Here is a 27,989-nt window from a genome sequence, read left to right as displayed (position 1 = left end):
TTTTGTGGGAGACACAACATTGCCCGTTACACTGACCTTTATATTAAAAAATATTTATAATATTTAATTAAAGTACTACTCATTTGATTTAATAAAAAGTTTACCCTGGATTCCTAAAGAGCAAGTCCCATAATAAACTCTTTGATTATCAAAAGACAATAGTCATGCTAATCTTTATGATTAGGTTTGTGAAAATTACTGATGACTAGTACCCACTTATATATTTATATATATAATTTATTCTATTTCTTGTTTTATATATGTAATGGTTTAAAACCTTATGGCAAAGAATTAAATAAACATAACTGTATAATGAAGCACTGTCATAGTTGAAATTGGGATAATTTTAGAAAGTGAAACTATTTGATTTTCTTCTTTCTTCATACATAATACCTTTGGACTTCCAACGAGAATTGCAGGGACATTTAATCCAGCTGGTTCTTTGCGCCCTATTATTTTCTTTGTCCTTCATGTATATGAGAAATCTTAAAATGCGTGTGTCACTTATGCTTTATTTAAACATTTAATTCTATGCTATGTTCGATATTTTCTTTTTCATGGTTTAAAACAAATTCCAACTATTCTCTAAATATATTTCCCAGTCAGTCTGGAATGGACAGTATCTGATGGATACAATCTGAGAAGGATGGGATTTGTTGGTAAAGAGGGAAAGATAAACTAGCCTTGATGAGGCAAAGTGAATTTTCAGAGATGTGCTATTAGCAGTTTCCTATTTTGGTTCCACTTTTAGAGGTCAGCATCTAGAACTACTGTAGATTTGATTACTACCTTGTGTAGTGTCTCTGTTTACTTTGGTTAACTCTGCTCAGATTACCCTTCCCTCCCCTTTCCCCCTTTCCAAACAGCCCCCACCCACCCAGTACGAATCCTCCTCATCATTTAAATTCCGTCTTCTAAAGGAAGCTTTCACAAACCACTCCAGGCAACATCTGACTTCTTCTGAATTTCCTTATTACTATCCTAACACTCATGTGGCACTTACTCATTCACCGAGTACTTACTGAGTGCTGACTGTGTACTGGAGTGCTCTGTTCTAGATGATGGCAGTACCGCTGTGAATAAATGAGACAAAAGTCCTGCTCTCGTGGGACATTCCAGTAGAGCCGAAGAGGTAAGGGAGTAAACAACACATGTGCGGGAAGTGATCCTAACTGCTACGAAGGCATGTAAAGCAGTGGGAGGCCAGTGTGTGCATGTGTAGAGGTTAGCTCTCCTAGATGGAGCAGTCCGGGAAGAACAGTCAGGTCAAGTTACACTTGAGCAGCTACGGAGGAAAGTGAGAGGGCACGTTCCGTGGGTACCTGGGAGGGCAGTGGTCCGTGCAGAAGGAACAGTAAGTCCTGAGCGCTGCTGCCTGGTGTGCTTGGACGGCGTTAGATGAACTTTGAACAGCAGCTGTAGATGTGGTTTATCCAGACTGAGCTCTTTCTTAGAAGCCATGGTAAGGCTTTTGAATTTTAATGTGAGTAAAATGGTAAAGGGTTCTGAGCAGAGGAATGGTATATTCTGTCAGGTTCTAAAAGGATCATTCCAGCTGCTGAAAGGAATTGGAAAGTAGAGAAATAAAGGGGAAGTAGAAAGACCGGCTAGAAGACTAGCGTAATTGTCCAGGTACAAGGAGATGATACCTTAGAACACCTCCTGTACTGTGAGTTGTTTTATGCTAACATTTACCTCTTCCTGTGTACCTGTAACTCCTTGAGGGCAGAGCGCTTCTACTTCTAATTTATGGATTATGTGCATGACCCATGTTGTATAAATGCCTGGCAGTAGCATTAAATCCACGTTATCCAGGTAACAGCATGGCATCATTGGAAGGCTACCATTTACTATTTCTTTAGGAAGTTTAAATTCTCTAAGCCGTAGTTAACATTTGTAAAATTCGACCTAACAAGGATTAAATGAAAATGCCCAACCAGACCTACCATTTACAGTAGGAGATGCCTGGTGTGCTTCCAATTCATTCCTTTCCCGGGTATCCAAAGCATGCTCTCAGAAAGGTTCCTTCCTTATAGTAATCTTTGTCTTCCATATCATTTTAGCGTTACCCCCAAATCAATTCATCACCGATCCCATCTCGGTTTGTACATCACTGCATCTCAGTGATTGTAGATGCAGTCCTAACTGTAGGGTAAATGTTTAGTTTGGGAGCTGGTAGAGCCGTGGGATTTACGTTCTGAGCAGTAAGTGGCACTGTCCAAACAACGCTGACATTTTCATGAAAAGGACCGGGGGTGCTGTAGCCACAAGCTGAGTTACTACGTCAGAAGCAACCCAAGCGTTACTTGGGTTCACCTTCCCCGGAAAGCAGGTAACACATGGCAGCAGAGAAAGGTACTGTGACTTTACCCCATCTCATTTGGATCAAGCAGAGGGAACCCCAACGGTGTCTATACCCGGGTTCAACGTTCTCCACTGGGCCTCCTTCTCAAATTGCAGCGCATGGCCACTGGCCGGGAAGGCGCCACCTGCGTGGGCGCCCACGGGGACCGGGGGACCGGGCCGTGCAACCTGGGGGGCTGCACAGGCTCGAGGAGCACGGACCGGAAGATGAGAACACTCTACCCGACAGGCGCTCACCGCCCCGACGCGGCGTTTAGCGCACGTCCCGGCACCACTGGGCCACCTCGTCGTCTCTCGTCCCTCGCCCCGGAGCTGAAGGCGGCTGCGCGAGACGTGACCGCGCCCCCGCCGCCAGAGGCCGGCGAGGGGGCGGGGCCGCGCGACTGCGCACGCGCCGGCGGACACATAGGCGGAAGTGGCGCGCGGGCGCCGGGGATACGAGCACCCGGCGAGGGCTCGGCGGCCGCGGTGGGACGTGCAGGAGTGGACGAGGAGGAGAAGCAGGAGGTGATGGCGACGGACCTGGGGAGGGGGAGACGCTCCGTCTGGCTGAGACGCCCCCTGGGCTGGGGTCCCCCTTTCAGGTGACACACTGGCTCGGGAGTGGACGTGCCCCCCCGGGCCTTTCGCCGTGTTTGGGATGCAGACCCCCCCGCCCCACCCCCCGGAGAACCTTGACACCGCCCATCTTCATCCTAAGGAGAGAGCGGGAGAGGATGAGGTCGGGAGGCAGGGCGCGGGTGACTTCCTTTTATAAAGAACGGAAATCTGCTGGCACGGTTTCCAGGGAGGAGCATCTGCTTGTCCTCGCCCTTCCGCCCTACGGCTGGCGAGAGCTCGCTCAGGCCGGTACTTGCAGGCTTGCAGGCCTGAGGCCACCTCCGGGGGGGTCTGGTAGGCTATCCCCAGGGCCTCTGGACAACTGTCAGTCGCCTGGGTCCCCCAAAACAGCGTTTTCAGTGAAGAACTACGTCCGGGATCTGCGTTCAGCTGGGTACTGTACGGTACTCTGCTGTCCATTTGCAGTGCAAGGTGATTGTTCTCATCGGGTTAAGTTCTTGTCATGAACTTCCACTGGTAGTTCTTCAGATTCCTCCAGTCTTTGCAGCTTAACTCTCTTGCCCACCGTTTTATTTTCTTAAAGAAATGTTGAAAGAAGGTGGAAGGGTTTGGCGTTCTAACTTTTTTTTTTTTTAATGTTGGGCGTATGCATTTCTTCTACAGTAGGATATCAGACGTCTAGAACTGTTCTCGGGATGAATGTTTTCTTATTGGGATAGTTTGGGACTTGGAAGAGGGAGATACAGCCTTTGAAAATAATTTAGATAGGTGTTATTTGTAATACTTAATTTCTTAATATACCTGTAAAGTCCTAATTTTAGTTTTCTCCCTTAGGAAAAAAAAAAAGTGACCTTCAAAAATTAGCACACAGTTTCTTGAACTTTGTGCAATGCAGTGTGTTCAAAGAAATGGGAAAGAATCTTGTTTTCCTGTGTTTTATAATTATACGCCACAGGTCATGATTAATATCCAGAGTCCAGTTAACCTAGCTATAATGGCAACATTCTTTTAATTGTAATGTGGAGTGTGGCAAAATACAGAGTCGAGGTTTTTTTTTTCAGGGCGCTCACATCGTAGTGACATATTTTCCTTATGTTCTACCTTTTTGTAGTGGGAGACTTTTCTTCAAAAGGTTGGGAAAGAGTAGATTAAATTTTACTTAAGTTGGTCATTTTAAATCAACATTGTCACCAGTCATTTATTTTGAAATTTCAGTATGTGCTAGAAATGCTGTTTTTTTTTTAATCGCATTTTAGCCATCTGTAACTTCAAGTAATTAAACGTCTGTGTTGACTTTAGGAAGAGACCTTAGGCAGTGATTCACACCTGTGGTTTTTATTTTAACATTAGTTTCAAGGGTTACATGAACTTGTAAATTAAAGCAAAATGTTAATCGTTTAATTTGAAAGCTAATTTCAATTCTGTGCTTGATTTCTTTTTATTTTTTCCTACATCACAAGGACATTAGACCAGTTTCTTTAGATGATGGTTGATATCAGTCATTAATGCCTGAAATGGAAGGGATATGGCAAACATTCAGGATCACAGTTATTGGCTATCAGAGTTCAGTGTCTTTCTTCATCAGTCACATGATCTGACGAGTGATGTTCTGATTAATAAAACTTCATTCTAAATGCAAGGCAGGGAGAGGAAGCTTAAAAACCTACATGGGGCCAGATTTATTAGAATGTACACCCATTTATTAGTACACCCACGCCTACAAGTATGGAAAATAGTTGCTAACCTTTTTGTTTCTTCTACATTCAAACACAACATTTAGGTAAGGTCTTTTAAGGCATGCTTTATAAAGAAAGTCATATCCCAAGGGGATCCTACAGGGTGACTTAAAAAGCCTTAACAGAGATGACACTGATTAAACGTAGCATGGGCAACAAGAACAATGTGTAAAAGAAGAAATGGGCAAAGGGAAGGAAATACAGTAAAACTTATTGAAATTACACATTTTCTATTTAGAAATATGGCAGGTATCATGTACAACAAATGTTCTTTGATGCCTGTGTATTATTGTTAGTTACAAGTTGTAGTCAGAGCCTTGACCCCAAGTTTAAATTACAGAAGGAGACCTACTTAATCTCTGTAAATCAGCAAACTAGAAGCGATCATGAAGAGATGACTCTAATTCTTGCCACTTTAAATCACCATATGGCAGTTTCGGGGTTTTTTTTAAGATTTCCAGAGAGTTCACTGTCAAAATTATTCTTATCCTCTTCTCTCAACTAGAGTGTAAATTTTAATTCCCACTGGGATTGTAACAGACATTCTTTTCTAGGAAGATAAGTTTTTCTTAATAAGTTTGTTCTGTTTGTCATAATTCTGCACTTTCCTCAACTTTTACATGAATTTACTTTTCAGTTTCTATTAATCCAAAGAGAAATTGATAGTCATCTATGGAGCCTTCATGATTGTTTTTCACAGACTAACAAAAAATGATGTGTTTTTCAGCTTTTTACAAACCCAAGGGCTTCTTTATTTCTTTTTTCTAAACAGCTTTATTGAGGTATAATTGATACATACAAAAAAACGCACATGTTTAATAGATACAATTTGATGAGTCTGGGCATATACATACACACCTGTGATACCATCTCCATAAACAAGGTAATAAACATATCTGTCACCACCAGGAGTGTCCTTGTGTCCCCTTTGTGTGTAATTAAGAATGCTTTACATGAGATCTGCCCTCTTAACAAATGTTTAAGTGCACAGCACCATGTTGTTCACCACAGACACTGTCATAGGGCCTCTACAACAGATGGTCCCTAGAACTTACTCACCTGGTACAACTGAAACTTTATACCCATGGAACAACTACCAAAGACTTTTGAAATTGCAGAGATTTTTCTCCAAAGGAAAAAAACGTTTTCTTTTAGCCTAAGAGACGCTGTTGCTAAAGCATAGTATCCTCTCTATAATCTTGGCTAACTCTACCTTTTTGCATAACTTACAGATGTTTGACTTTATTTTAAAATGTCATTAGCAAATAAATTTTACAATTGTCTTGGTAGCTGTAGGAGTTTGGGCTGTTGTTTACTCTTTTCTGCAATTAAAGATTGACTTTAATGTTGAAGACATTATGCGTAAACTATTGTGGGCTTTAAAAATTATATCCTCACTGCAAATGGAAACATAATAAAGGCACGTTTACTTTGATGAAATAAATACAAGGTTAGCTTTTAGTTTGTTGCTGTGGAAATAAGAATGGTGTATATTTAATTTAGTCGTGTTTGGAGACTAAGCATATTGTTTTGGTGGATGGGAAGCTTGAATAGGAGAATTAATATATTACTGTCCAGAGAGAATAACTCTTACCTGTGTAATTTTCCAAATGTGACTTGAGATATTATTTGGAGCATAGCACTTTACTTGATGGTCTAAATGTTTTGCTTTAATTGTTTGTTTCCTTCTGTAGGGCTTGGCTCAGCAGGCAAAAGAAAGACTGAACAAAGGGGAGGAAACCAGCAAAGATAACTTTGGAAGCACTGAATGCGGCAAAATAAGAACAATGGATCTCAAGTTCAACAGCTCCAGGAAATATATTTCTATCACTGTCCCATCCAAAACCCAAGCAATGTCGCCACACATCAAGTCGATAGATGACATTGTAGTGCTTGGCATAAATCTCAGCAGATTTAACAAACTTACTCAATTTTTCATATGTGTTGCTGGAGTTTTGGTATTTTACCTAATTTATGGATATTTACAGGTAAAAAATTAGTTATTTGTTTATAATATGTTAATTATTTATAACAAATGAGCTCAGCATGGGCACTACTAATAGTTTTGTCCAAGATACTTTCTTTTATAGGATAGCAAGTTTATTCACAAATTTGAGTTTCTTAGTATAGTAGTAGAAAAGAGCTACTTAAGATTAAATTGACTGAAAACAGGGATCCAAATTTTAGAGTGAAACATTTTACGTGGGGGAAGGGAAGCAAGAGACAATCTTAAAAAATTAAAATTATGAACAAATACGAAGTGTTACAGTTTGCAAAATGTAGGTAATTGCAACCATATGTGTTTTTTTTAATATAAATATATTTTTGTTTATTTATTTATTTTTGGCTGCGTTGGGTCTTTGTTGCTCCGCATGGGCTTCCTCTAGTTGCAGCGAGCAGGGGCTACTCTTCGTTGCAGTGCACGGGCTTCTCATTGCGGTGGCTTCTCTTGTTGCAGAGCATGAGCTCTAGGTGCACGGGCTTCAGTAGTTGCACACAGGCTCAGTAGCTGTGGCTCGTGGGCTCTAGAGTGCAGGCTCAGTAGTTGTGGCGCATGGGCTTAGTTGCTCCGCAGCATGTGGGATCTTCCCAGACCAGGGCTCAAACCTGTGTCCCCTGCATTGGCAGGCAGATTCTCAACCACCGCGCCACCAGGGAAGCCCCACCATGTGCTTTTTAAAAGAAAATGGTTGAAGTATTGATTGGTATTTTGGAACATAATTCTCACATGAAATTGAACAATAGCACAAAAGCCACATTCTAGTTCACTCTTGATTCCTGGAGCTCATTAAGAGGTCATTTTGCAAAAGTGTATCAGGATGTTTTCTATTTTTCCAAGGGTGTCTCTTCAATCCTATAATACTTGAATCATCCTTTTCTTGAAGCATGTGTTGTGTTCTCATTCTTGTTGGTTTCCTCTTCTAATTCAACTTTGCCAGAACCTTATTTTTCTGCGATTTTTGCCTATGCAAAACATTTCTAAGATTGCCACAGTTTGTCTTGTATTTGCATTGTTTTATGGGATAGTTGTATGCACTTGACCAGGAAATCCCTGAGCTTCAAAGACAAGAGCTGGATGGATGAGGACCCAGGCTAGTGTAAACAGAACGTGTGCACGGAGACCGTTAAGTACCAGTTGTCAGCTCATCAGTGGGTATTTTCAGCCGTTACCAACCTTGCTTTTTTATGCAACACCCCAACATGAGAAAATCTTTGTAGTTGAAGAAAAGGAAAGTGATGTGTTTTCTGAAAACATAGATAATATTTCTGATATTCTTTATAATCAGAGTGATCTTAAAAATTGTTGTATGCTTTTCCTTTGTTTTATAGAGATGAAATATAAAAGTAAGTGTAAAGGAGGAGACAGAATTGTGACTGTTCCTTAGCTTCTGAAAATGCTATAGGGTGTATTAGTGTAAAACAACATGAATTTTAAAATCTTAATATTTATAACTGACTTTTGTACTAGAAGATGATATAAGAATTCAGGTATCACAATGAAGAACAGTACAAAATCGTAACTTTTATCAAATGTTAGAATCTCTTGTTGAGAAACATTTTTTTGTGTCCTTCGAAATACCATTGTTTTACCAAATAGCTTGGGAGCAAAGTTAGCCATTTTAATGGAAAATGAATTAGAAATTTACAAATTTCATTAAATTTTTTCTATTCGATAAATGATCAGAGATTTTAATTTACAACTAATATATGTGCAAAGTTTCTTTTAAAATTAGATAAACCGATTATAGTTGTAACATCACTTTGGTGAGAACTGACATTGCTACTAATTGGATATTAAAATAGGTTAAAGAAAATGGGGTTTTGTAGTAAATTTAGCAATATAGAAAGTGAAATATTTACCTGAGTGCCAGGATATTAATAAAGCTATTTTTATGTTTTATAGTTTATAAACCAGAAATCTCCTAAATAACTGACAGACTTACTTGAACATGAAATCTAAATTTGGGGAATTACACAGCATCCTAAATGTACAAAATCAGTTCAGGATCTTTTTAGAGGCTGTGTTTAGTTTTTCTTTGAACATAAGTTTATCCATCAATTTCATCTTTTTAAAATTTATTTCAAATACAGCTGAAATATATATATATTTGGTGGATAGTTTAATGCATTTAATTAAGCCAGATAGCTTTATTAGAATACCTCTTAATGAGATTAAGAATGGCTTTTTAACAATTAACAAAAATTTTTTCATGATATAACATTATTTTTAAGAAGAGTAACCATTTCTGTATAAGGAGAAGTTTTATATAATCTATGGCGCAAGAATTCTAAAAAATAACATTAATTATTGATTTGAACTGATTATCTTAATATTGGAAAACAAGCCTGAGATAATAGACTTATAATGAAATATGCTTTTTATAAGAGTACATGAGTCCTTGAATCAGCTGCCTTCCTCATTGTTTTGGGCAACTCTTTTAATTTTGGTCTTTTAAAAAAAGAAAAAAGCATAGGAGGGGGTTGCTTCCTCGTTCTACCTCCCCTGCTTCCTGTTCTGCTGTTTGTTATACCTGGATATCTACTGTCACTTCTTTGGGAAGGCCTCCTAACTTCTCTAATTTTACCTCTCAGGAGCCTTACAGTTTGGATGTTTTTTTGTGCATTTTGTTGTTGGGGGTGAAGCTTGGTTTCTATTAAAATGCTGTGCTTATAGGAATGCGCTGTGAGGAAATTGATCTGCCCCTTGGACTTAAACAGTGTTCATGTCTCTCTTGACAGGAATTAATATTTTCAGTGGAGGGTTTTAAGCCCTATGGCTGGTACCTTACTTTAGTGCAGTTTGCATTTTACTCCATATTTGGCCTAATAGAGCTTCAGCTTATTCAGGACAAAAGGAGAAGGTATGTGGTTTATTTGTTTTTATTTTTTGGCAGTTAAGTACATGAGTAGTAGTTCATTTTTTTTGTTTAATTTTTTGCACACGTGGAGTATGTTATACGTGAAATATACATTTCCCATTAATAAAACATTTAATACCCAGGAATTTTTATCAGTATTATCAACTTATTAAAAATATTAAATATGGTATTTCCATTATACATTGAAAAAAGTGTAATGTTGTCAGATTAAAAAATGTTTTGGGCATTCGTTGGCGGTCCAGTGGTTAGGACTCCGCACTTCCACTGCCAGGGGCCCAGGTTCGATCCCTGGTGGGGGAACTAAGATCCCACATGCCGCGCAGCGCAGCCAAAAAAATAAAATAAAAATGTTGTTTATACTCAACTTAAGATAGATCTTCTTAAAATAGGAGAAAGTATTCAGATGTACATATATGTTTTTATAATGGAAATAGGTGTGATTACTGAAAAATTTATGATGGTACTACATAAGAATGGTGATATGAAATATCAATACCTATTTTTATAGTGGTTTTTGAAATGTATAGTTAATGTTTTGTTTTGTGGGATGTGTTCCACTTAACATCATCGCGTTTGTAATGGCCAGCAGTAGAAATTGCATTCTTGGACATTAGAGAAATTTCATAATGTTCCTTTTTGTCAAAACTAAAAGAGTTTATATGACAGTATCTTTTAAATTAATGACCACCTAGGTTTGAGAAATATCTTGAAATATTGTTAATAGCATATTGAGCAATATGCAGTTAAAACCTATCAGAAGGTGGTTGGGAATTTGAATAAAACATTTTCTTGGTAAATTTAAGTGTGGTTACCCTGTCATATCAGACCCTAATACGTGAATATTTCATGTATATATTGGACAGTTTAAATGTAATAAGGAGCTATAATGTTGACATTCTTCATTGATATAAATGTTTAATCCTTCAGTGAAAATAAAAAATTTTCATAGCTACTTTTTTTTCTTAAATGTTTCTGATGTTTGTATGAAAATAACTATAAAATTTTAAATATTTAAATCAGTAACACCAGTATTTCTTCATGGGTCTAATTTTACCTCTCAACCTCTCTATTGCCAATAAATTATTATAGCAGCAATGTTAAAAATGTTTGAATCTGAGGAGATCATCTTTATTATTTTCATGTTCTGAAACTCTACAAGACTTAGCTTAGCCATAGGTGGTAGAATAGAAAGTAATTAAATGTGTCTGTCAGGACTAATATATATGGAAGCCTGGCTTCCATATAGATTCATTATGTATTGCAAACTGCTGGACCTCTGATTGCTTCTAAAATAAAAGAACCCAATGCTGTATTTATTAAATGAAAAAAACACAAAGATGATGCATCTCCTAACTGTTAAGTTTTAAAAAGATACAACTCCCTTTCAGCTACCAAAAGATGGGGAGTGAGCCTCCAGTCATGTTTTTCCCAACCTTTAAACCACATAACCATAACATATTTAAAGTCATTTGTGTCTGATTGAAACATGAGTGAAGGAATTAGGTAGAAGAATTTATAGACCTATAATAAATGTAATTAGAAATTGAAAACTTTTCATTCCAAGGCACATTAAAAACTTTTTTTGAAAAAGTCTTTAGAAGTGTATTGCAATGAAAATATGCCCAATCCCCTATTTCTGAATTTATTTAAGTGACACTGCTCTTTAGACCTTTAATTAGTCAAATTCTTTGCTTAGGTTTTTCTCTCTTCCTATATTTATATGAATACCCATGCACTTGAAGAGTACAGAATTTGGGGTCAGAAAACAGGGATTTGAGTCATGTTACTGCCTCCTATTCTGTCAATACCTCAGGGAAGTTTCTTAAATTCTCTCTGTTTCAGTTTGAGGATGAAATATGGTGATGTGTGATATAGCCCATCACAGACTAGAATACCCTAAATATAAGCCGAAGTATTTTACTCCAAAGTATATATTTCACCAAAGATCATCTTGTAACTTTAGTGTTAATTACTCTATGTGAGTTTTTTTTTTTTTTAACTTTATAGCTACTTTATTTATTTATTTATTTATTATTTTTGGCTGTGTTGGGTCTTCGGTTCGTGCGAGGGCTTTCTCCAGTTGCGGCAAGCGGGGACCGCTCTTCATCGCGGTGCGGGGACCGCTCTTCATCGCGGTGCGCGGGCCCCTCACCACCGCGGCCCCTCCCGCTGCGGGGCACAGGCTCCAGACGCGCAGGCTCAGTAGTTGTGGCTCACGGGCCTAGTTGCTCCGCGGCATGTGGGATCTTCCCAGACCAGGGCTCGAACCCGTGTCCCCTGCATTAGCAGGCAGATTCTCAACCACTGCGCCACCAGGGAAGCCCTCTATGTGAGTTTTTAATAAAGGAGATCTATCTACCAAATTGAAAAGCCAAGGGGCTTATCAAAGTTACAACTTTCCCATCCTGTCTAAAGTAGTAAGCAATTGGGGTATTCAAATAGAAACAGTGAGAGCCCTAGAGGCAAGATGATGAAATCTAACCTCATTTCACCAGTGAGAAAGCAGACCTGGAGGAGAGCTGGGATTTCCATGAGCTCGTGCCCCGGGCTGCACTCAGATTTGGAACCTTTTGAATTTAGGTTTCCTGAGTTCCAGGCTGGTTTTCTTTCTTCCTTTACTGTGCTGCTTTTTTAATCTTGTGATTCTTCTGACCCGAATTTTTATTTTCTGGCCACTGTTTGTAATTTATGGATGAGGAAATTTGCCTCTTCTGACTTTTATCATTACCTGGAGAAGTGGTGCTGTCCTCCTTCACTGATACCCCACTGAGAGTTAAACCCCATGGACAGCATAAAAACCAGTGTCTGTGTACACTGATGCATAACGGGCATGCCCAATTATTTCCACATGGATTTTAAATGTTGACCACTGTGTCAGTAAAGTATAAGCAAAGGTCTCAAAATTGAAATGTAAGTGGAAATGATGCATTTTAATTGAACTTATCTAATAAATTATTTTGCCTTATATCTAGCCGTATAAAAAATGTGGAATTTCGTCGCCTTGATTTAAACATGAACACAAATCCCAAAATGGAAGCTAGATCTAAAAATGCAACATAATTTAATTATATGAATAGTGCACCAACGTACAAGATTATTATTTTAGACCATTAAGTATCTTGTGAGCATATGCTCACAAGAACAGCTCAGAATTATGAAGATACCAAATTAAGAATCTCCTTTAGGAAATCCAGTTAGAGCCCAAAGTAGAAAATTTGGGATCATGAGGAGAGAGTCAGATTCCTCATCTAAAAGTTGATTGTTTTAACATTTTACAGAATTACAGCATTAGAGATGAATCATAAGACATTATGGTAATAAAAACCATGTCTAGAGTTTTAAACCACCATGTTCTTTTTCTAGAGAAATTCTGCTCAGGTTATTCTAGCAGAATGGATAGATGTATTTTTCCTAATGCTAGATGGAATGTTAGGAACAGAACAACAATTTAGAAGTTAATTAACTAAGGTGCCTTTTCCCATTATAGAAGCCAATTTTTTTTTAAATAATTTTTTTTCTAAATTTAGTCAAGATGGTTTTTATATGTAGCTATAACTACCGTTAAAAAAACCTTAAATGTAATAGCATTTATACTTTCAGTAAGACTCTAAGTAACTCTCTAATGTACTACTTTTTCACACAGTTGAGAGTTCTCACTTACAACTGATTAAATAAAGGTAAATTGTTATTTTCACCAACATTCTTTTATACAAGTTAACACTGTTGTAACTTTAAGAATAGTGATATTTTACCGATATTTATAGAAATATTAAACAGAAATTAGAAGAGTAATTAGAAATTTACACATTGTAAACACATTCTCTTACAATAGTATGAATTGGGTCCCAAAATGAAGATTTTAAAAATTGTCTTTTACAGAATACCAGGAAAAACCTACATCATAATAGCTTTTCTAACTGTGGGTACTATGGGGTTATCAAACACTTCCTTGGGCTACCTGAATTATCCTACCCAAGTCATCTTCAAGTGCTGCAAATTGATTCCTGTTATGCTAGGAGGAGTTTTTATTCAAGGTATAGTAATGATATATTTTCATACTGTTTGAAATTAATAGGATATGTTATGGCATCTAGCATTAGGAAAAACATTAAACTTCAATTAATATCTTTAATGAACAGCTTAGATATTGTAACACTTCTGAGTGATATCTAATTTAAAAAAGCTATTATAAAAACACCGATACTTCTGTGATATACCTCAGGATCTGAAATCAGTAATTTAGAGATGGGGAAAAATAAAAATAGTATTTTGTTTTATTCTTTTAATCTGGAACCTACTACATTTCCAGAAATATTGTATTTACATATTGAAGGCCTAGCTCAGTAGTACCTGGAAAGCTCTTTTTTTCAATTCTTTCATTTTTCTACTCTCCAGGGCTCTACTCTCCACCTCCATTATACAAATGGACGATTCCCATGTTGAAGTAAAGCTTAAGCTGAGCAAGTGTTTTTTTAACCAACTCTGCTGACTGTTGACTCCCTAGGATCCCAACTAAATTACAAGCTATGTGAAAATAGGAGTAAAAGAGGAGGCAATGATAGCGACAAGCAGTGGAACAAGTTTTTGTTTTGTTCATCTGACTGTCATGAGGAATATTCACGTTTTGATAATCACTGAAGTTCTTATAAAGCCTGACTTCATTTTATGCGTTATAAGCCTTCCCAAAAGAGCCTTTTAAAATGAAAATGTGTATGTCAACTACTTCACATATAACTTCAGGATAACTGTTCACACAGGAAAAAATAATGATCTCAATTTCCTATTAAAAATCACATTTCACATCGTAACTGACTTGGCCTGTATAATAGCTCCTTAACAGTCCTTCCAAAAAGTTACACTATGTGATTTCATTATTTAAACTTGGATGTACTAAAATAAGTTAATCCTCACCAACCTAGAAGTTATCTGACTATAGTATTTGCAAACTTATATATATAGCCTGAATAACTACTCTGGTTTCTTGGTAAACTTATGAAGTATAAGAAAATTGATAGCCTTATGTTATACATAAAGTAAAAGAGGCACTAGTTTCCACAAACTTTTTAAATGTTCGTATTTACTCACTATCATAACAGATAAAGAAGGATCTCGTATCTAACTTATAAGGACATTTTGGTGCTCACGGGATAATTTTGATTTTCAAAGCCCTTCTGTGACTGTCTCCTGCCTTAACCTAAGTGCTCCTGGTCATTTTTGACGTTGGATATAAAAGGCAGTCCCTGCTCTGCTTGTTTAAACACAGAGATCTAAAACTGTGCTGAGTGGGTAATTGCATAATGAGGTTGACTTACATTTATTTTGCACAGGAAAGCGTTACAATGTTGCTGATGTGTCTGCTGCCTTATGCATGAGCCTCGGCCTGATATGGTTTACCCTAGCCGACAGCACAGTTGCACCAAATTTCAACCTGACAGGTAAGGAATTTACTTGTATTCCTAGATTTTGTAGGTGTTTCGGTTTAGAGTAAGAATTTTTACAGTTTCATGAGGGTTTTAAATGATGGTGTGGCATCTGTGATTCTCGTATCTAACATAAAGCTTTTGGACTTTCCATATAAGATGTAGTAAAAATATCACAACTCTGAAAACATAACAGTTGTTTCTAGTACTCTTGTATAGTATTTTGACATGACAAGAGGCTGTGTGCCTAGATAGAATCTCCCATTATCAAGTACATGACAGACCAATTTCTTATGAGCTGAATTGGAAATATACACATGAGTTATAGGAGGATCACAGTAGTAATTGTTATTCTCATTTTCTTAAAAAAAAATGAAACTTGCAAACTTACTTTTCATTGTTTTAGCTTAAAAAAAGAAAATTATGCTGTTCTTTAATATGGAACTGTGTAATATAAATGTGGTCATAACCTTAAAGTGCATAAAGCTTCCACCATAAACGCTTTTCCTCATGGTGTGCCATGTGGAATTTTGTAAATTAAATTTAGATCTTTCACGAGGAGAATAGGTATTATAGTATGTTTAGAAATAAATAAGAATAAAAAATATGTGTTGGAATCTTGTTTTTAGTCTAAAGACCTTACAGGGAGATTGCTTATTATATATACAGTATTGTCATTCCTAAACTATTGAGTGTTACTCATAGGATTATTTTAGTTTCATCCCATTTCCTAGCCTCATACCTGACAAAAATAGTTCTTTCAAAGGAACTCTGAGAGAACAGGGAGAAAAGCAAAGCAAAGCAAAACAAAATAACAATAACAAAAATAGCAGCATATGTTATATATATATATATATATATACATATATCAGCAAGTACAAACTATAATTATTTGTGAGAAAAAAAAGTATGCATTGATGAAGAAAATCATTTACATCAACTTTGCTGTTCTTTCTAAGAATCAGAATTTTCCTGACCAGTTGTTAGTCTGTGTTTCTTACTGACCTGGTTAATCAGGCCAAGTTAATGGATTCAGATCAGCATCTTAGAGCAGCCCTTTAAACCAGCCTTTTACAGACGATGCTGGTAGAACCTATTAGGTCTGTTCTTTCAACTCTGATCATCCAGAGTACGAGTGATCTTACTTCAGTGAGAAAGCTTAGAGTTGCAGATGTTTCTAACATGGTTTAGGTTTTTCAGGAACACTTCGTTTTCGTGTCAGCAACTGCAAAAGGAAGATTATATTTGAAAACTGAGGGGGAAAGCTGTTTTAGAGGAGTGCTTCACCATAAAACAGAGATAATGATAATAGCTTGCCTCACACAAAGGTAGTGGAAGGATAGAATGAGGTGCTGGAATAATGAACATGAAAGCACTTGCACGTGGTGGGGTGAGGGTGGTGACAGCGATGGAGACAGCTGGTTTCGGTGGTCTGTAACTTCTCAGTATAACTCAAGTGCCCACCCTTTCTGAGTTCCATGGGAATGTTTTTTAAGGGCGTGAGAACCTAATGATTCCTCATCATTGAGAAGAATTGATGAGCACTTAGCACAGTCCTTGATCTAAGAGTGTATTGTCTGAAGGAGATTAGGTTAGCTATTCAGATGGTTACTTAAGGCAGACATAAATAAAACTTTGGATGTATGAAGTGAATATATCAGAATTTACTTATTCAAATAAATGTCCTCCTTTAAAATATTCAGGTAATTCAGATGCAATTCAGGTATTTTCATGCTGTTGCCATTGTTCAGAACAGTTTTGGGATGTCTTTGAATAGCCTTTTAGGAGCTGAGACATTGTTTTCCAAGTCTTCGATAATAGCATGTCTTTTTCTTTCGAGGGCAGATTGGATATTTGAAACAAGGAAAAGAGCGTTCAGAATCAAGTTTGGTGAATAAAAATGTATATTTAGGTAATAAATATGAAAGGTAGATGATAAAAAGTCAAATTGAAGATTAAGTATGAAAACTTGAAAATTCTCAATTAAGTGCATACACATGTACATTTATTTTTCTGCTACCTTTGATTGCTTATATATTTTTTAAAAATAGAGAAAACTTCAAATCTTTTCAGACTCACAGATATAACCAAGGTTGCATTTTTTTGGGTTTTTTTGGTAAAGCACCATGACTGGTGGCCAGCGTCCTATATACTTGCAGGTAGTAGCGTGCTTCTCAGGTAGACATGCACATTTGTATGAGTGTGTTGATTTCCAGATTTGTTCATGTCAGTTGTATGTGTTATTTTAATTATGCAATAATTAAATATTACTTAAATTATTCAAAAATGAGTTTGAAGAGAGAATTGTTACTGTGAAAACTAAGTTAATTAAAACACTTTGACAAGTCAATAAAATCACCGTTGAATTAAGTGTGGGTAAAAATTGGGGGAAGCATAAAAATATGAAAGGACTGTATACCCTGATTGTTTCACAAGTTCCTAAGCTTTTGGTGCACTTTTTAAAAACAACTTGGAAATCACAGAGACTGTGTTCTGAATGCAGCTTACACAAAGGAAAGTGCAGAATTTTAGTACAGACCCATACTCAAAGAAGAGGCCTTAACAACTGCATTATGTTTATGTGTTTTAAATTAAATATTTTAATAATATGGGTACTATTTTTATGCTTTCCCTCTTCCTTTGATTGTTTGAATTAACTGACTAACCACCAATCCCAATAGATCATCTAAGAATCTCTTCTGTATTTGTTTAATACAGTGTTTCTTTCCAACATATAATCTACTTAAAAGCAGAAATATTATTTGACGTGATTGTGAAACACAGCAAGGTGACAGCATTAACGCAATTTATTAGCATTAGTTGTTTTTTTTTTGTTTTTTTGTTTTAATAACATCACCTACATGCCCGTTACAACTGGTTGTGGATAAAAATACTCAGCTTTGCTGAGCAAATGTGATTTAAGGTCTGATTTTGGTTTTTTAGCCCAATTAAATTTCTGATAAGTCTTGATTATCGTTCATATGTTTAAATGAGGAGGTTGTTTTTTTCTTATGCCTTCTTGAAGGTGTGATCCTCATCTCCCTGGCACTCTGTGCAGATGCTGTCATTGGAAATGTCCAAGAGAAAGCTATGAAACTCCATAATGCTTCTAATTCAGAAATGGTAAATACTCTAGTGCTTTTTCTTCACGTCAGACAGACTCAAAAATGATGATATACTTAATTTTATGACATAATTATGGTATTGAAGACTCGCATTGCAATTTTAAACTAGTTTATCATCATTATTTTCATAGAAGTAGTACGTTCAAATATTATAGGAAGGTAAAAAGTAAAATACCATTATCACCGCTGATACCTTATTGCAAGCATTTGATAAATTTTTTCCTCTTTGATTGATGGAGTTTGGGGCGTGTTTAAAAAAAATGCTTTGTTACATCATTTCTCTTCTCTCTTCGTATTTGGTATTATTTTCCATTTAGAAGTTTGTAATTTACAGGTAGTTTAGCTTATCTTTTCCTTCATGACTTCTAGCTATGTATTATGATTGAAAAGGGCTTTTCCAACTCTAAGATTTAAGAATTTTATGCCCATTGCCTACTAGTTTTATAATGTCCTTATTTATTAAATCTTTGATCCAACTGAAACTTTTAAAAAATTTTCTTCCATATGGCTATCCACTTTCCCCAATATCATTTATTGAATAATTCACTTTTCCAATTTTTATTTTAAATACCTTCTTTTATCCTATCTTATTCTAGTGCAGGGTTCACAATTTTATTCTTTCAAGCTTATTTCTGCACCAGAACCATATAATGACAGCAGCTTTATCACCATACATTTACCATCTGTTAGGACTAGCCACCTTTGTTCCTTTTGTTTTTCAGAATGTTACTACCAGTAGTTATTCTTGGGTGTTCATATCCCCAAATAAACTAGAAACCCATTGGTATTGTGATTGGTATGGCATTGAATTATAAATTAATTTAGGGAGAATGGCATCTATACACTTGATTCTTTCAGCCCAAGAATAAGGTATGACTTTCCTTTTATTCAAGCGTTACTTTTAAATGTCCCTTAGATTTTAAAGTTTTCTTTGTATAAATCCAGTTATTTTTTATTGAAGTTATTGTTAGGTGTTTCATCTTTTTGCCATTATTACTGCAAATAATGCCTTTTCTTCCAATTTATCTTCTAGCTGGTTGGTGTCTGTATATAGGAAGGTTGTTATGCTGTGTTTGCATTACTTTTGTAGCCCATCACCTTGCTAGACAGACAGAGCGCACAGCAGTAAGGATATGTAGGACTGGTTACTTAGTCAACAGAGTGGGGCATCTTTACAGAGTCCCTAAGAACACAGGAACTTTAATCTTGGTCAGGAGTTTTCTTGATCATCATCACCACTCTCCCTAGATAAGATAACGATCAGAGAATTAAGGAATTGTAAGTAGGTAGGAAGAATGTAATACAGTGGTTAAGACGTAGGCTCTGGACTAAGATAGCCTTAGTTCTCTACTAGCTCTCCTGTTTGAGGAAAGTGACTTAATATCTCTAAGTTTTAGTTTTTCCATCCGCACATTGGGGAATGATGATTAAGAGTGCCTATCTCTTAGGTTGGTTGTGAGAAATAAATGGAATAATCCACATAGAGCGTTATTAGCACAGTACCTGACACGTAGCAGGTATTTAAGTTTGATGATGACACCGATTCTTCTTATAAGGAGTGTAATAGAAAGATTGGTAGGAAAATTGGGAAATTAAGCAATAGGTGTGTCATATACTGCTTATTTTCATTGTATTTTAATGCATTTGCAAACTTAATGTTTGGGTTTTTTCATGTCCAATAAGTAGTTTTAGAGTATCTTTGTTTTGTGTTTGTTTTTAGGACCCCCAACATTAAAATCTGGTTTGAATTCAGTAATTAAACGAGGCAAAAAATGAATAATTAGGTAATCATTTATGAAAGGATTAGTACTGCTGTGTTATGTTGTACCTAAAATAATGTGTAAACTTATAAACAGAATCAACCATCATTTCCAGAAAATTACGCCATATTGAAACAATGATGTTACTTTTAAAATGGTTTCCTCTACAGATTTAATGAAATAAAGAAATTGAGCCATATATTGAAAACCTTCATTTTACACCTTTGGTTAAATAGCACTTTTTTCCACTTTATTTTTCTCTAGGTTTTATATTCGTATTCAATCGGTTTTGTGTACATTTTATTGGGATTGACATGCACTAGTGGATTAGGCCCTGCAGTAACATTTTGTTCAAAGGTAAACACTAATCACATTTTTAAAAATAAACATCTTCCATTAATTAGTTTCCTCTGTATTTCTAATTCCCCTTGTTCCAAAAGACTATTTTATGTAATTTGATAACTCCTTTAATAAAATATATGTAAATCAGAAATTATTTCAGAAATGAAATGATTTATATTTAAATTTTTTTATCCTTGCTCTCTCCTATAAGTTAATTTTAAAACTATTCATAATGTAGAAGTTGGGGATTTTTAATTTCATCATTATTTTTCCATTAAATCAGAACTAAATCAGAATCTTTGCTTGACTGCATTGTTGAATGGCGTATTATTGCTCAAAAAGTTGATTAAAATCTGTAGTTTTATTTCATTTATGATACCTCAGGGTTTGTTTTGCATTTTTCTAACAGGCTTTTTTATATTTGCAGGATCCAGTTCGGACCTATGGTTATGCTTTCCTTTTTTCCCTCACTGGGTATTTTGGAATCTCTTTTGTTCTGGCTTTGATTAAAATTTTTGGTGCACTTTTTGCTGTAACAGGTAAGAATGATATACTTGCTTAGATTATGAAATAAGCATTTAAATTTTCTTTGATATTCTTTTTCAAAGGGTAAGGGCAGCATGTACTCTTCATTAAAAAGAAAATTGTCGGGAATTCCCTGGTGGTCCAGTGGTTAGGACTCGGTGCTTTCACCGCCGGGACCCGAGTTCAGTCCCTGGTCGGGGAACTAAGATCCCTCAAGCCGCACAGCGCAGCCAAAATAAAAATTTTTTTTAAAGAAAGAAAGAAAATTGTCACATTTCACCAATTTATTCCTTGGCTTATGGTATTTCTTTAAAATTCTAAAGAAAATGATGTTTGATCTGAATTTCTTATTTGAAGGTTTAATTTTAAAATCAAATATATACATTTATCTAGATAGTAACTTTAAGTACATTAAAAGATCTTTTTATTAAAAAGTATGATGGGATGAATACCTTCCAGGAAAAATACTGTCTTTAATCACTTTTAATTTATAATGGAAAATTACAGTTTTGTCACACTTAAAACATGACAGGTATATTTTAAGCAAAGGTTTTGGGGCCTTTTGTTTGTACACTTTCTAGAACCTCAACCAGATGAGCTTCTCTTTTCACTAATAATTATTATGCACGTGCTCTGTGCAAGGACTTTGCTTGGCATGTCAGAGAAATGGAGGTTGTTACTTGCTTTGCTCTGAGGAGTGAGGGGAGCAGATGAAGGGCTGCAGGTGAGGCCCGGTGAGGGGAGCAGAGGACTCCAATTGCTCCTCATATTGTTTGCCAAAAGAATGGTCCACATGACGAATGCTCTCAGCATCTCCCATCTGGAGAGAGCCCTGGGTGAAGCCCCTCAGGATGGGAAGCCATGTGACCTGCCATGAGGAGCGCTGGGCTGGGGTGTGAGATAAGGTGCAGGCCAGTCCCAGCCCTGACGTTCATGATACGGGACCTGGAGAGTAAGTCTCTCCTCTTCTCTGGGCCTCGTTTCTCTCTTTTGTGAAGAGATTGGGTTGGACAAGATCATCTCTATCAGAGATCTGTAAAATTTACATCCATAAGGCATTTACACCTTACTCATTTACCTGATTTTGATTTTTCACGGTTTTAGGGGAATATTTATTTTAATACCACAGAGTAAATGAAACAAATGAATAAATGCCCCCTCTGTAAAAGTATATTTCTTCCTAACTGTTCCCTTTCTTTGCTCACATATGACTCTCCTTTTTAAAGTTTACGTCCCTAATGGTAAGTAGAGGGAATTTAATTGTAGATTGGGCCATATCAGTAACCTTCCAAGTCAGCTCATGCTGTCAAGAAAGACCGCAAATGCATACACTTAGCTTGGGTTTCAGTTTTGTTTGTAAGATAGTAACTGTTCAAAAAGGGTCTGATATCCGTCTGTATGTATTGATGAGCCCTGTGATTGGTATAAAGAAATGTGAGATGCAATCCTTGTGTTGAAGGTGCAGGCAGGTGTCTTTCTCTCTCACGTGAAACAAATCCAGAGATGGTACTATAACAGCTAACATATCCATAGCCCTTATTATGTACCAGGTACCATTTTAGCTATTTTACATATATTAGTCATCTTAACCTCACAATGATCCTATAAAGTAGGTGCTATTGTTCCATTTTACAAATGGGTAAACTGAGGCACAGGGTGGTTAAGTGGCTTGCCGAGATCGGCCAGCTAGTAAGTTGCAAAATCAGTATTTCAACTGAGGCCGTCTAGCTCCAGACCTGTCCTCTTAACCGTATGCCATGTGCCTCCCAAGCTGGCATGGTAGCTCCAGCTCAGGAATCCAGTCCCTCTTTCTGCTTTGCCATGTTCGTCCTCATTCCAGACAGGGTGGGTGGAGAGAAGATGAAAGACACATCCTTCTCTTTATGGAAAGTTCCTACAAATCACACTCCTAGAGACAGCACTTCTTTTTTTATTTTTAACATCTTTATTGGAGTACAATTGCTTTACAATGGTGTGTTAGTTTCTGCTTTATAACAAAGTGAATCAGTTATACATATACATATGTTCCCATATCTCTTCCCTCTTGCATCTCCCTCCCTCCCACCCTCCCTATCCCACCCCTCTAGGTGGTCACAAAGCACCAAGCTGATCTCCCTGTGCTATGCGGTTGCTTCCCACTAGCTATCACTTCGTTGTCCAAACTTAGTCCCATGACCACACCTGACTGTAGGAGAGGCTGGGAAGGTATCCCAGTTAAAAGTAGGGGTCTTTTTACTAAAGTAGTAGGAAAAATAGATTTGGGGAATCGCGCTCTAACAGTTTCCAAAACAGTTTCTTCATCTGGTATTCATTCATTAATTCACGCTTTGAAGATCAAGTGCCAGGAACTACAGAGTCTGTGGAAATGAGGACAAATAAGACAAGGAACTGAGTAAAGCACACAGTCTGGTGGTGGAAAGGTGTAGCGGAGCTACGTGCAGAGTTCCTCTCTGCATCTGGGTGGGACGAGGGAGGAAAGCTTCGGGCCATAATCCTTGAAGGACAGTGTAAAGAGGACTGGAGAGATGTCTCATGGTCTTATCCAGAGATGCCCACCATTAGGATGTCCTTTAGATTGCTGCTTTGAAAGGTAACGGAATCCAATCGTGTCTTCCTTGGAAAAATCCTTTCTTTCCTGTCAGACTTGCTATGTCTCCCTACAGGGTGACGTGCCCCCATAACCTCATGGCCTCCGTCAAGCACTTACTACAGTTGTACTTTAAATGTAACTCTGTTATTTAATGTCTGTAACCCTGCCAGCCTATAAATTCCATGGTAGCAGGAGCAGTGACTTTCTGTTTGATTTTCTTCTTTTTTCACTTTCCTTTGTTTCCTTGGCACCTCACATAGATCTTGGCACACAGTAGGCTCTGTAAATATTTGTTAACTAAATTATTTCCGAAATATTACCAAGACAACAGGCACATTCTAAAACCAACCTTTCTCTCCCTACAGTGACAACGGGGAGAAAAGGAATGACCATTGTCCTTTCATTTATATTCTTTGCCAAACCATTCACATTTCAGTAAGTACTTTTTAATTCGACAAGTTTCTCTACCTTTAGATACTTTTGTTTCACGTTTACTCTTAAACAGCCTTAATTTCTTTGTAAAGAATCCTTTTCATCTTGATCCAAATTTATTGCTGTGTCTTCTGCTGTTTCAGAAATGTATGTAATTATTTTGAAGAAATCATTTTGTATACTTAAATTGCCTAACCAGTCCCAATGCACATGTGACCGTGTCTAGAGTATAAATGAATGTGAGTGATGTGGTGAGATTAAGGGACTCCCCTTGCCCTGGTGCAAATATATAAATTTTATATATATACATATGTGGTTTTTTAAATTGTTACATTTATTTGCTGTCTTTTCCCACAAAGGATTTGAATTAGAGTTGTACCCTAATGGTTTTCTTAGTTTGTGGTTTTCAGTGGAAGCATTGACTGTTTTCTTTACTGTCTAGTATGTATTTGAAATTAGCATCATTTAGACTTATATTGGTTGGTAATTGAGAAGATTCAGACTTAGAGATTATCAATGTACACTCATCCCTTGGAATCCATGGGGTACCGGTTCCAGGACCCGCTCATATACCAAAATCCAAGGATGCTCAAGTCCCTTTCAGTCAGCTCTTTATGTCTACGGGTTCCACATCTGCACACACACAGGGCTGACTGTATATTTATTGAAAAAATCCACGTATAACTGGACCTGTGCAGTTCAAACCTGTGTTGTTCAAGGGTCAGCTGTATGAGCTTAAAGGTAACCACAAAATAAATTTTCAGCAATGTATAGTCGGTCTTCTGTATCCATGGGTTCTACATCTGCAGATTGAATCAACCAACTGCAGAGCAAAAATATTGAGAAAAAAAATTCCAGGAAGTTCCATAAAGTAAAATTTGAATTTGCCATGCACTGGCACCTATTTACATAACATCTACATTGTGTTAGGTATTCTAATAATTTAGAGATGATTTAAAGTATACACAAAGTTGTGCATAGGTTATATGCAAATACTATGCCATAAATAAAGGACTTCAGCATCCACTGATTTTAGTGTCCTCTGGGTAGACGGGGTTGGGTTCTGGAACCAGTCCCCAGCTGATACTAGGGACAACTGTATTTATAGAAAACTCTGTTTGTTTTCTATAAATTAGTTTCTCTTTCTGCAGGGGCTAGGTATTCGCTGTAGTAATCAATGCCAATTGTCCTACTTTCTCAGGATGTGTCCCTTTTTATCTCTCTATATTCTACCCCAACTAGTTGGACTGCTGAATTGAATTCCTAAGAAGGCCATTGGCAGGTTTACATATCCAGTGCTTTAAACATACTCTTGAGACTTTTGGTAGGAGTTGGACTTCAAATTTGCTCTTATCCTCAAAAAAAATGAACTACGTTTTATTTTGTAAAATGCTTTTCCTACATACATACTTAACATTAAAAATATAGAATTCTATCTAGTGTGATCTAAATATTATTTGTAAAATAAAACAAATACTGTTTTATTTTAGTGCTCTTACTATAGGTATCTTACTATAGGTATAGGTAGCAAAATTTTATTTCATTGAGGAATTTTTGTGACGTCATCAAATTCTGTGGTTAATGACAAATTGTTACGCTGACATTAATCTTTTTTCCTTATTTTTTTCTCTTAGGTATGTATGGTCTGGTTTGTTAGTTATCCTTGGTATATTTCTCAATGTTTACAGCAAAAATATGGACAAAATAAGACTCCCATCGCTGTATGATGTGATAAACAAAACAGCGGAAGTGAGGAGGTCAGGGACGTTGGCACAGACTGTCTAGGCAGCGATTCGCTTTATAACGTAGAATTAATTCATCAATCAATTAACTTTCCAAAGGGACTTTTATAAAAACCAGAGGCTCTGAAGGCATGCTGTCATTTGTGGACGGATTACATGTGAAGTCGCCCTTTCTTCAGAACCCTTGTTGGACTGTTTAACTTCCAAAGCAATCAAAAGAGCCACACCCGGCACACCTTAGAATAAAACGTCAAGATGAAGGACCGTGACGCTTACAGTCTGTTGAGAATTTCGCTGGAAATGGACCATGTTGCAAGAAAAATTGGATCTCATTATGACATATCAAAGAAATTGATATGTAAGCGCAGATTGTGTTCTTTTTTCCGTTCCATTTTGGTGGTGTTATTTAAATTGATTCTCTGTTGTAAGAGTGAACTGATGATTTAAAGTCTAGAGAGAATAACTTCATTATAAATAAAAATTATTCTCTGATTTTTTTTTTAAAAGAATGTGATGGAATTGGGGTAGTGAAGGTTGGATTTTGTTACGAAGATGGGAAGTACAGTGTACATAAACTTTAAAACTTAGGCTTTTCTCTGATCATTTAAAAGTATTCTTTAGAGAAAGCGTGCTTCACGTTTTCTGTGGAATATAGTCAGTAGAGTAAAAGGAGTCATGCTCCTGTATCCTGTAAGTATGTATCGCAAGCCAGATTTCCTATTACCCATCAAAGGTGCTAAACGATTTCGTGATTTGGATTTTTAAATTGAAGGGAGGGACTTCCCTGGCGGTCCAGTGGTTAAGACTTCACCTTCCAATGCAGGGGATGCAGGTTCAATCCCTGGTCAGGGAGCTAAGATCCCACATGCCTCGTGGCCAGAAAACCAAAACATAAAACAGAAGCAATAGAGTAACAAACGCAATAAAGACTTTAAAAATGGTCCACATCAAAAAAATCTTAAAAAGTAAAATAAAAATAAAAAAATAAATTGAAGGGAAAATAATTGATATCTTAAATTACTATAAAATAATAAAATTGTAGTGTTTCTTAAGAATGAAATTTAATTTGACAGCTTGAAGATGAAATTGGATAAATTAAAAAACAAGTAGATTTAGCAAATTCACACAATACGTTGCTTGCACAGTTTTAAGTCTAAATTCAGAAAGATTTTGGCCCTGATTTTTTAGCAGTGAGTTTTGGAATTGCTTCCACTGTATTTAAAAAAATCCTATTAATCTTCATTTTCAGTGTAAATGTTGGTTAAAACAGCTTAATATCCATGCTCTTAGTAATATCACTTATATTTTGTGAGTATAGTATACTTGGAATATTTAATCTCATTCCTAAAATTCCACTGTATTCTGATGGTGACCTTAACCTGTTTTGTGCATATGTGGGTGCAACAGAGCCCATGATAATTTAAGGATCTAGCCCAAGAAATTCTGCCTGATTTTCATGTGTCATTTGTTAAATACTGTGGGTCTTTTTTTCCCCAAATGATAATCATTTTTAAAGTTTTCATATTTTAAGGTGAAAGGAATGTTAATTTGCACTTCATCATACTACTGCCTTAAACTCTAAGACAGTAAGGATTTGTGCTTTTTAAAAAAAGTTAATTTTACTGAATCCTTGATAAAATATTATAATTTTAACTTATCAAGTCATCCTTTTATCCCCATACTTTTCTAATTTTTTTACCTCTGACTGCCTGTTACCAGCCTCTCATGCCACCTACCCCATCCACAATTTTAAACAGTTTAGCACTGTTTAAATATCGGTTTGTCAGGCTAACCCTTTATACTCCATTTCCTTTTTAGACCTGCCATCAGAAGGAGGTAAACTTCATCTCACTTATTTGTATCCGTGGAATAGTAGTAGTCTAAAATACAGAATAATTTCTGTAGTGAAGGAAATCAACATTGGGATGTGTACTTTGTGCCAGATTTAAAATGTGACCTTTCATGAATATGTCATCCCAGCAACCAAAAAAAGTAATAATAAGGGAATTTAAAATATTAATTGCAGGAGTTCCCTGGCGGTCCAGTGGTTAGGACTCTGCGCTTTCACTGCCAAGGGCTCGGATTCAATCCCTGGTTGGGGAACTAAGATCCCACAAGCTGTGCAGTGTGGCCAAAAAAAAAAAAAAAAAAGAATAAAATACTAATTGCAATAGCCAGTATTTAAGTGCTTGTTAGGTACCAGGCACTATTATCAGTGCTTTATATGCAATAACTTAATCCTCACAACACCTGTCTAAGGGTAAGTATTAGCTTCATTCTACAGATGAGGAAACTGTGGCATTGTGACATTCGTAACCTTACATAGCTAGGAAAAGCCGGAGCTGTCCAGCAGTCTGGTTCCAGATTCATGCCGTTAACCACCGTGCTGCCTCTCTAAGTAGATGTGATTATTCATGTTTACATTTTTGCAAACACAGAGGTTGAGGACCAGGGTGAGAGCTTACTAGCTCACATAACACTATGGCGCAGGAGTAGGTTTCAAACCCAGTCA

The 27,989-nt window shown here is 36.7% G+C and overlaps 2 protein-coding genes and 1 long non-coding RNA gene across 14 annotated transcripts in view; 1 reads left to right on the top strand and 2 right to left on the bottom strand.

Moving 5' to 3' along the window:
* The window catches only part of LOC309637976 (uncharacterized protein), a 278,481-nt gene extending 276,021 nt beyond the window's left edge, over window positions 1-2,460 (bottom strand). For 3 of the 4 annotated variants that reach the window (XR_014250895.1, XR_014250896.1, XR_014250897.1), the window contains exon 1: window positions 1,947-2,460. Coding sequence is in view for 1 of the 4 variants with exons in the window: in XM_082413441.1 (XP_082269567.1) it covers window positions 2,371-2,375 (5 nt within the window). In the remaining 3 variants the exon portion in view is untranslated. The remainder of the gene's footprint in view (window positions 1-1,946) is intronic. The other variant, XM_082413441.1, reaches the window with a different exon arrangement.
* SLC35B3 (solute carrier family 35 member B3) lies at window positions 914-27,643 on the top strand. Of its 9 annotated transcripts, none has more exons than XM_082413318.1 (10): window positions 914-1,132; window positions 6,356-6,649; window positions 9,402-9,523; window positions 13,421-13,575; window positions 14,869-14,976; window positions 17,987-18,084; window positions 20,111-20,203; window positions 20,616-20,727; window positions 23,669-23,738; window positions 25,370-27,643. In XM_082413318.1, exons 2-10 carry the CDS (start codon window positions 6,449-6,451, stop codon window positions 25,518-25,520), a joined length of 1,110 nt encoding a protein of 369 aa, XP_082269444.1. In that variant the 5' UTR covers window positions 914-1,132; window positions 6,356-6,448; the 3' UTR covers window positions 25,521-27,643. The 9 variants fall into 9 exon arrangements, with proteins under 9 accessions (XP_082269444.1, XP_082269442.1, XP_082269439.1 ...); XM_082413316.1 differs by lacking the exon at window positions 914-1,132 and adding an exon at window positions 1,164-1,462; XM_082413313.1 differs by lacking the exons at window positions 914-1,132; window positions 9,402-9,523 and adding exons at window positions 2,744-2,871; window positions 13,937-14,001.
* On the bottom strand, window positions 20,968-23,662 carry LOC309637998. Its single transcript, XR_014250936.1, has 2 exons — window positions 22,853-23,662; window positions 20,968-22,637 (listed from the first exon to the last, which is right to left on the bottom strand). It is a non-coding gene; the product is annotated as an uncharacterized lncRNA (long non-coding RNA).
* Window positions 27,644-27,989: the final 346 nt, after the last annotated feature.

This window comes from Balaenoptera physalus (genome assembly GCF_965194825.1).
Source record: "Balaenoptera physalus genome assembly, chromosome: 11".
NCBI lineage: Eukaryota > Metazoa > Chordata > Mammalia > Artiodactyla > Balaenopteridae > Balaenoptera > Balaenoptera physalus.
This window is presented reverse-complemented; position numbering and strand designations above follow the sequence as displayed.